Genomic DNA, 8661 nt, shown 5'->3' on the forward strand with positions numbered 1-8661 from the left:
GTTTTGGTTGCCTTTTGTTTAATTCAACATTACACTATTGTTTTGTACGTGCTTGGTTCTTCTCAATACTTTTCTTTTAAGATAAATGTAGGTAATAAGATAATATAAACTAAATCTATTTTGTTTATTTTACTTTTTTGGGATTTTTGATCTATTTAAAATAAAAAATCTACCGTACTAGTTAGTCCGGTTAACCGCCCGGTTAATTCACTTTCGGTTCTAACATCTCCTGTCCCCATGTTCGGTTAACTTTTCCGATTCGAATTTCAAACATTGCTTTTATCTTTATCCCTTCGAGCCCTCTTTCTATGTGGACCAGCCATATGAAGCTACAACCCTGCATATTTGGCCCGCTAATCAAGTAGGTTTAACATCCGCATCTTTTACATTTCATTTTGTTAAATTATTTTGATAGGCTTTCATTCATTTCTTATGGAGGTTTCCATCATTTTTTTTTTTTTGGTTGGGCCAATAATCAAGAAAATATTATATGCATAATGTTATTCAAAAAACCTTACAAATGTGTAATGGTTGTGTATTAATTTGCGCTTTTTTAGGTTTAAAATTTGATACTTATTTCAGTTCCATAATTATCAAGGTAGTGATCATCAATTCAGGGTTTAGAAGAATCTCATTCAATGAGATTAGCAAATGCCCTATATGAAAAATACACTTTTAGATATGGCTTTTACTACACTATACGGCTGAGAATGGTTCGGATCGGGTCTAGATTCACTAGGATTGGGATTCGAAACCTTGAAAATATACATGGGATTTGGATCCAAATCTGATTAGATCAGATATAGATCTCGATCCTAATCTAAAACATATACATCGGATCATGATCTAAAATAACTTGAACTAGGGAAAATTTTATATAGAGCCGAGGCTCCAAACAAACAAATTTGAGCCTACCTCCAAAATTTCATTAGAAGAGGTTGTTTTGATGCCCAAATATCATCAAATTGATTATCTCGACATCAAGATGCATGGACATGAGAAAAAAAAATCGATTTCAAGTTTTGAAAATAGTGTATTTTGTAATGTATTTTTGGACCCTTAATTTTCAAGATTTTCAAGTTTTCATAGATATGTTGATCTACACTATTTTTAAAGCTTTAAACTTTATAAATAAAGATGAAAATGTAGTTTAAGGTTATCACAAAAATTTCCAATATTGAAACCATATTTCTCGACACTATTTGAAGGTAGGCTCTAATTTGATTGTTTAGAGCCTAGACTCTGTACAAACTACATCCACATATAAACGAAAAAGTTTATATAGAGCCTAGGTTCTTAACAATCAAATTAGAAGCCACCTCAAAAATTTCACTAGAAGAGGTTTTGATGCCCACATATCCTCAAATTGATCATCTCGATATCAAGATGCATGGACATGAGAAAAAAAATAGATTTCAAGTTTTGAAAATAGTGCATCTTGTAATGCATTTTTTGACCATCAATTTTTAAGTTTTCATAGATCTACTCGATCTATATTATTTTTGAAGCTTTAAATCTTATAATTAAAGATGAAAATATATTTTAAGGCTATCACAAAGATTTCCAGTATTGAAACCACATTTTTCGATACTATTTGAAGGTGCGCTTTACTTTGATTGTCTAAAACCTCACCTACATTCAAACCGAACCCATATATATATATATATATATATATATATATATATATATATATATATAATTTTAATAACTGGGTCGGATCAAGGTCAAATCTTTTGGTACCTAGTTTCGATCCGAATTACTATTCGGATCCAAATTTTGGATCCAAATTCGATCCAAATATCGGAGCCGCACCTGAATCCAGATAGTGTTCAAAATTTTGGTTTCATATCCAAACCGGGTAAACTCTCAGCCTACTTGATCCAGTCCTGGAAGGACCTAATTTGGATGTTTTACGTACTTTAATTAAGGGTTATATTTTAGGGATTTTTAAGAATTATGTTAGTTTAGATTATTAGAGTTATTTTATTTTATTTTATTTTAAGAATAGGGAGTGAACAACGATAATTAGGTGAACTTGGTGTATGTGAGTTTATCTTGTGCTTGATATTGATCGATTGGGTTGATTAGTTTAGGAATGTAAATAGGATAAAAGTTAAATCTAAAGGGAGTTTGTAATATAAATAGGATAAGGGGAGTTTTATCTTTTCAACAATAGGAATGCTTTGGATAAAAAAGTGGGAAGCAAATCTTTTAGGTGGCTTTGGATAAAACGTGAGAGTGAAAATAAGTACTTGAGGTTAAGAGATGGAGATAGGTTAAGGAAAAGAAAATAGGGAAGAGAGATAAAATAGAAAAGTGTTTATCTTTTTTTTAGTCTATGTAAGGGATAATTCCCTTCATTGTAAAGCATTGAATGAGTTAATAAAATTTGGTCTCGTGAAGATATTGTTTTAGGGTGGATTTCCTTGGGGCCATTTGGATTCTTGAAAAAATATTGTCTGCTGGCGTAATACATTACCTACAAATGGATTGTTACTATTTGGGTAGTATTTAAATGCAACCTGGGAAATACATTGTTACTGTTTGGCCATGTCTAGAAGAAATATGAGAAATACATTACCAACATTTTTTTTTTCGGCTTTAGCGTACAATCCCTATTAGTATGTAGCTTAAACTTTATAATTGCATCAGGCATAAGAATTAGCCACACCTCTTGTATGCCTTTGCTCCTTGACTTGGAATTACATGTTTTCAAGATGTTAACACTTCGGAATAACATACTTTTATTATGTTAAACCATTATATTTTTTATGTTTGTTTTTCTTGTGCTAAAGCCTTTCGATCATCTCTCTCTAGAAAACTTCCTTGGGGAATTTAAAAGAAAAAAAGTTTGGAGAAATTTGGCTAGTAACCTAAAAGGCTTTATGACTGAATGAGATGTCTCTCTCTAAAAAACTTCCTTGGGGAATTTTTTTTTAAAAAAAGTTTGGAGAAATTTGGCTAGTAACCTAGAAGGCTTTATGACTAAATGAGATGTATTAGAGGAGAAATTATGTTGGGGCATTGGAGGAGATTGAAGAGATAAATTAATTTAAAAAAAAAAAAAAACATTTCAAGCAAACTGATTTGACGATTCTCTGTGAGTGAACTCAAGTATTTCGAATTTATCAACTAACAATAAAAAAGAAAAAATAAAGTAAAAAAAATAAACACACTGTTCTTAACAAAGAACCCAAATCCGTTTATTTATTTTTGGACCAATAACTACTTGCAGAATCCAAACTGGTCCTAACCAGAATCGGGACCCTAGTGGTTCCGATATAATTGACTGGTTTTTCTAACACTCGAGGAAAGAGAGATAGAGATAGAGAAGAGAAAGGACGAGAGGAGAGGGCTCGTTGGGTTTTGTGGATTCAAAAGAGTTGTATGTTATTTCGAGCACCAGACAACAAAAAACTAAAAAATTAAACGACACGAGCTGTTCGAAAATGCAAACGTCGGATAGCAAATGGTGATTGCGGAAAGAATAGCCATCTTGTTGAGTGTTTTCATTGCCGAGCATAAGGGCAACTTGGGGGAATAAAAAGGTTGTCGAGGGGGGAGGTTCGGTGGTGGTGCTCGTAATAAATGGAAAAAAAAATATCACCATACTGTATTAAGGGGCCCCAAATAGTATTCGTACATAATTTGCTCTACAAAATATTTTGAACATAAAAAGTTGACCTAAAACCCCCCCAAAACAATTGAGGGGTATATTGGCCAACTCATTTGTCAAGAATAAGTTTTATTATTATTTGGTGCACCATTAAATATACATAAATAAACCAAATTTTAAATAACTATTTTTTAAAAATAGGAACGTTTTTTTTACTGTTGAATGTGGGCGTATGTATCTGAACCATGGGAAGTGTTGTTGTACACGCTTCCTGTACCTACATGGTGTGGATAGAGACTTTCCCATGGCAAAAGTAAGCTGAGGACACAAAATACTGATTTAAAGTATCGAGGGCCGGCCTGGTTAAGAAATTTGATGCGTCCAACTTTGTTATCACGCCAAATTACAGTAGAAAAACTGACACCACACTCAAAAGACATGGAAATTACTTGCTTGCATATAACACTAGGCAGGATGGAATCGAAGGAAATAGGAATCAAAGGGCTACACGTTTCCACTCTCGACTATGATCATCACTTATGGTTTTGCGCCAAAGATGATGGGGTGCATCATCTAACACTCTCCCGCTAAATTCATCTCCAAAACCACTACATTTCACTCGTTGGAGGGTGGGAACGTGCTCCAACCCTTGTGGAAGCATCCTCAATTTGCCACACCGGTAAATCTGTAGAAATTGAAGGCATGCCATGGATCCTTCCTCCAATCTCCTCCACTCTTCTAATTCTTCTAAACCCCAAATTTCCAAGTGTTGCAGTCGAGGAAAGCCCCCAACAATGCAATGCATCTCCTTCCCCACATATGCACGATATCGTAACTCCAGGAATTTGAGTTGCGGCAACTCTTGGAGCTTTGAGAACCCCTCCTCATCCAATTCACTCCACCATAATAACAACTTGGTCAGGTTTGGGAGCCTCCCAAACCAGCTTGGCACCCTCCCTAACTTCCCACGTAACAACAATTTCTCAAGAGCCAAGGGTGGCCTTGAAACTGCTTCCAAATTGTGCACTACTCCAACATTTGACCACAGAGATAGAAAACGCAGGCATTGTACGTCCCCAATCGACCCGTAGATTTCGTTGATCTCACCATCCTCATCTTTAATACCAACTTTCCTGAGTTGAGAGAAATTGCTCAATGGCTCTCGTATGATGCCAGACCACACACCCCACAACGTTTGGAGGCTTCTCGAAGTCCCTGCCTTCAAATGCATCGGTTGCACGGATTCAAGCAGCGCATTTGCGTAAAAGTGTCTCAGGCTGGGTAACTCTAGGCTCCAACTTGATTTTAAGCTTTTACAAATCGTATCATAAGTAAAATGTCCAGGCCTCATGTCAAACACTTCCAAATGTTGAAGAGCTCTTATGGACTTTGGAATCTCACCACGAATGCTGCTTCCTCGAAAACTCAAGCATCTGAGAAGAACCAAACTTCCCACTTCATTTAGTGGACATTTAAGAACAATGTTCTCAAGCAACAATACCCGAACTAGCTTAGCATAGTGTAGACAGCTTTTGGAGACAGATGGGCGCATCGATTGTGAAAAGAAAAGGAATGAACGAATTTTTGAAGGATTTGAAACGACGTGGACATCCATACCTTGATGAAAGGCAAGGCGTCGAGTCTTTTGAGAGGGCATGCTATCTTCACCGGCAACCAACCCCAAGAAGTTGTGCTCCCCTGCTTTTTTTAAGCACATGTCACGCATAAGATCATGCACAACGCAAGATTTGATGCGTCCAGTCAAACTCACGCTTTCCACTTGTATCATACTCCGGCTTGCCAATTCTTCGAGGTAGTCCTCCGCCACATCCTCCAATATCTCATCTCCCCTCTTTTCAATAAACCCCTCAGACACCCATAATTGTACTATTTTTGTTCGGCTAATTTTGAAATCTTCAGGGTAAGCAGACAAATATAAAAAACATGGCTTGAGGTAGTTCGGTAAATCGAAATAACTCAATGATAGTATCTCAGAGATTCTGACCTCACCTCTGTCTTGATAATGGCTGAACCCATCAAGCGTTTTCTTCCATTCTGATGCTCTCTTTATATCCTCGGACACTAGCTTCGTGGACAGTAGACCACCAATTACTACCAGTGCCAATGGTAACCCTCCACACCTTTCCACAATGCCATGGCCGGTTTCTCTCAAATATTCAGGACAACTTCCATTGTTCTTCACAAAAGCCTTTTTGCACAACAACTCCCAGCTCTCTTTGTATGGCAATGGTTTGAGAACGTGGATGGTGTTCCTCTCCACCATTTTAGCCAAATCCTCATTCCTGGTTGTTATTACAACCCTACTGCCATTCTTCACATCTGGCAGCGCTTCTCTTATACAAACCCAAGCACTGATATCCCACATATCATCCAATACTATTAAATACCTCCTTCTGCTCAAATTTTTATGCAGATCCTCCTTCAACAATTGTTCACTCTTGTTTTGTATGTCCACAGTTGACCCAACAACCTTAATGATCATGTCACAAAGCAGCTCAATCATGCTGTAAGTTTGAGATACGCAAACCCAATCAAAATAATTGAAATGTAGCTTAATACCATCTTCATTATAGACTTTCTTGATGAGAGTTGTCTTGCCAACTCCACCCATCCCAACCACAGAAACCACGCTGAACTCTCCCTCCCCATCCATCAATGACTGCTTTAGAGAGTTCGCCTTTTCTTCAATACCTACTAAATCCCTTTCCACTTCTAGAGGTGATGTTCTCCTCATCTCTCTCAGCCTTTGGACTCTAGAACTTGCGGTTTCGCCCCCGTGGCTTCTCTGTGGTAGATCATAGACAACCTTCCCCCTTGCAATAGCACCGAGCTGATTGCTGATACCTTCAATCCTCCTGCCCACCTCGTGGCGTCCTCTCAGCTGCAAAATCAAACCGGCATAATTAGTCAAGCGACCCATAAATCCCCTTCTCTTTCGTTGCAAAGCCTGAAGGACAAACGTTTCGACGATGTCCTCAGCTTTGCATGCAAGATCTCCTATTTCTTGCACCAAATTTTCTGTTATGTGACCACTGTCTCTTATTCGATCTGCGTCTCTGAGGAATGCCTTCATCCGCCTTAGCTCAACCGTGAGCCCATCTACTTGGTCCCCTATTCCGTACTGGAAAATCGCTTCCCGTACAAGTGCTTTGGTTAATGTTTCCAAGATGCTAACAACTACATCCTCCATTTCCAATCTTTCCACTGCACTCAGTGCTCTCTCTCCTCTACAGATTTATATTTAATAAAAGTCATTTGTTAATGTTAAAAAAAAATAAAAAAACTACAACGCGTTTTCGTAAAGACCACAGCCGCATTCGTTTGAATAAAGATGAGCGTTATTTTAATAAAGACGTCGACTACGTCCACGGCCTCAATCGTTCGAGCTGGTTCGCAGATGGTTAGTGGCCGACAACCATGAGAATTTTTATATTTCGATGGAGAAAAGAAGCTTCGTAACCGACGATCATGAGAATTTTTTTCCATTTCGATGGAGAAATTTGAACTGTCAATGAAGATTCGTTTAAAATGATATTCAACATAAAACAAGAGATAAGCCTAAGGATCAACCAAAAACTCGAAAAGAAGAGTGCAAGCAAAGTATACAAATTTAATTATAATATTTCAAAAAGATGTATATAAATTCTCAAAAATATCGAATTTGATTTGTAATGTATTTTTAAATATTTTTTACATTATTGTAAAGATTAAAACTTGGTTTGGTCATTAATACTCACTTTTATATTTTCCCATCTTTTTTAGAAAAATTAAAAAATAGCCCTGGGAAAATATGAAATGGGTTAAAATCCATTTTTTCATTAATTTTCAACTTAATTTGAATGTATTTTGTTTTAATCATTCTTTATATGCTTATCACATTTTAGTCGATTTTTTTGTACTTTTATTTTTTTTTATCACTTTTTTGCTTGACCGGGACTTGCTCAGTTAGAACAGTTGAATCGCAGGTTTACCAATTAGGCCGATTAAACTGCTTCTAGGCCTACATCAGGTTAACCGTTCCTGTTCGCTTTTACGAACACTGATTGAGATGTAAAATCACATCGCAAATCTCCGCAACTTCATTCGCATCTTTATTTTCACATTGTATCCATGAACTTGGAACTCTAAAAAAAAACACTTGGACCTCTAAAAACAACGCAGATCTGATGACTTCAAAGACAGTCCAAAAAATGCAAAAGATGTCAATTTAATATGGGAAAGGTTTCTATGCTTCCCCTACAGCATAGAAGTTCTATCCTCCCCCTACCATCCAGCCCTCCAATTTCGATCAAGAGAGCCACTCACCGTTTGATCTCAGATCCTATGTCTCAAAGTATTTTATTTTTAGTTCTTTTTTATACAAATTGTATGAATATGAAATTTAGTACGTGCCATCTTCTCATTGGGGCGCACGTATAAAAAATATTAAAAATAATTTTTCAATAAAATATAATCACCAAAATACCCTTTGAAACTTTCAAGGGTATTTTGGAAATTTTATTTTATTGAAAATATATATTTTTTATATTTTTCGCTAGTGCGAGTTTAATAGTGGAATAGACGTCCAAAATTTGGTGTCAAAATAGTTTATAGAAAAAAATTAAAAATAAAATAGTGTAGAGACGTGACATTGTGATTGGGGCAATCATAGCCCTCCATTTAGAATGGACAGTGGGATAAGGGGGAGGATAGAACTTTATACTGTAGGGGAAGCATAGAAAGCTTGCCCTATAGACATCTTAACGATAATAAAGTTGTGAAAGATTGCGTTCAAAACATCAGTCGAGTTACTTGGTCTCGAGCCCTTGCCAAGCCTGAGTTGTCCCAAGTTGGAGATCCAACTAGAGATCTTAAAAAAAATATTAAAAAAAATTAAAATCCTAAAAAATTAAAATGATAGTTGTAACATGTTTATTTATGTTTTTTTTTTTAATAAAGATTGGAAAGTGTTTTGGCTATGAATACTTATTTTTATATTTTCCTATCTTCTTTAGAAAATTTATAAAACACCTCCAATCACAAAC

General features: G+C 36.1%; 1 protein-coding gene across 1 annotated transcript; it reads right to left on the reverse strand.

The window, feature by feature from the left end:
* Nucleotides 1-3982: 3982 nt before the first annotated feature.
* Nucleotides 3983-7144, reverse strand: LOC18426743 (putative disease resistance protein At1g50180). Its single transcript, XM_006833382.4, has one exon. It carries the CDS (start codon nucleotides 6825-6827, stop codon nucleotides 4113-4115), a length of 2715 nt encoding a protein of 904 aa, XP_006833445.1. The 5' UTR covers nucleotides 6828-7144; the 3' UTR covers nucleotides 3983-4112.
* Between the last annotated feature and the right edge of the window lie 1517 nt (nucleotides 7145-8661).

Source organism: Amborella trichopoda, chromosome 10, assembly GCF_054954075.1.
Source record: "Amborella trichopoda isolate Santa Cruz 75 chromosome 10, AtrichopodaSantaCruz75HAP2 v2.0, whole genome shotgun sequence".
In the NCBI taxonomy this organism is placed as follows: Eukaryota; Viridiplantae; Streptophyta; class Magnoliopsida; order Amborellales; family Amborellaceae; genus Amborella; species Amborella trichopoda.

Coding starts and splice junctions, on each gene's coding strand:
- LOC18426743 (XM_006833382.4), bottom strand. CDS start 6,827: ATGGAGGATGTAGTTGTTAGCATCTTGGAAACATTAACCAAAGCACTT.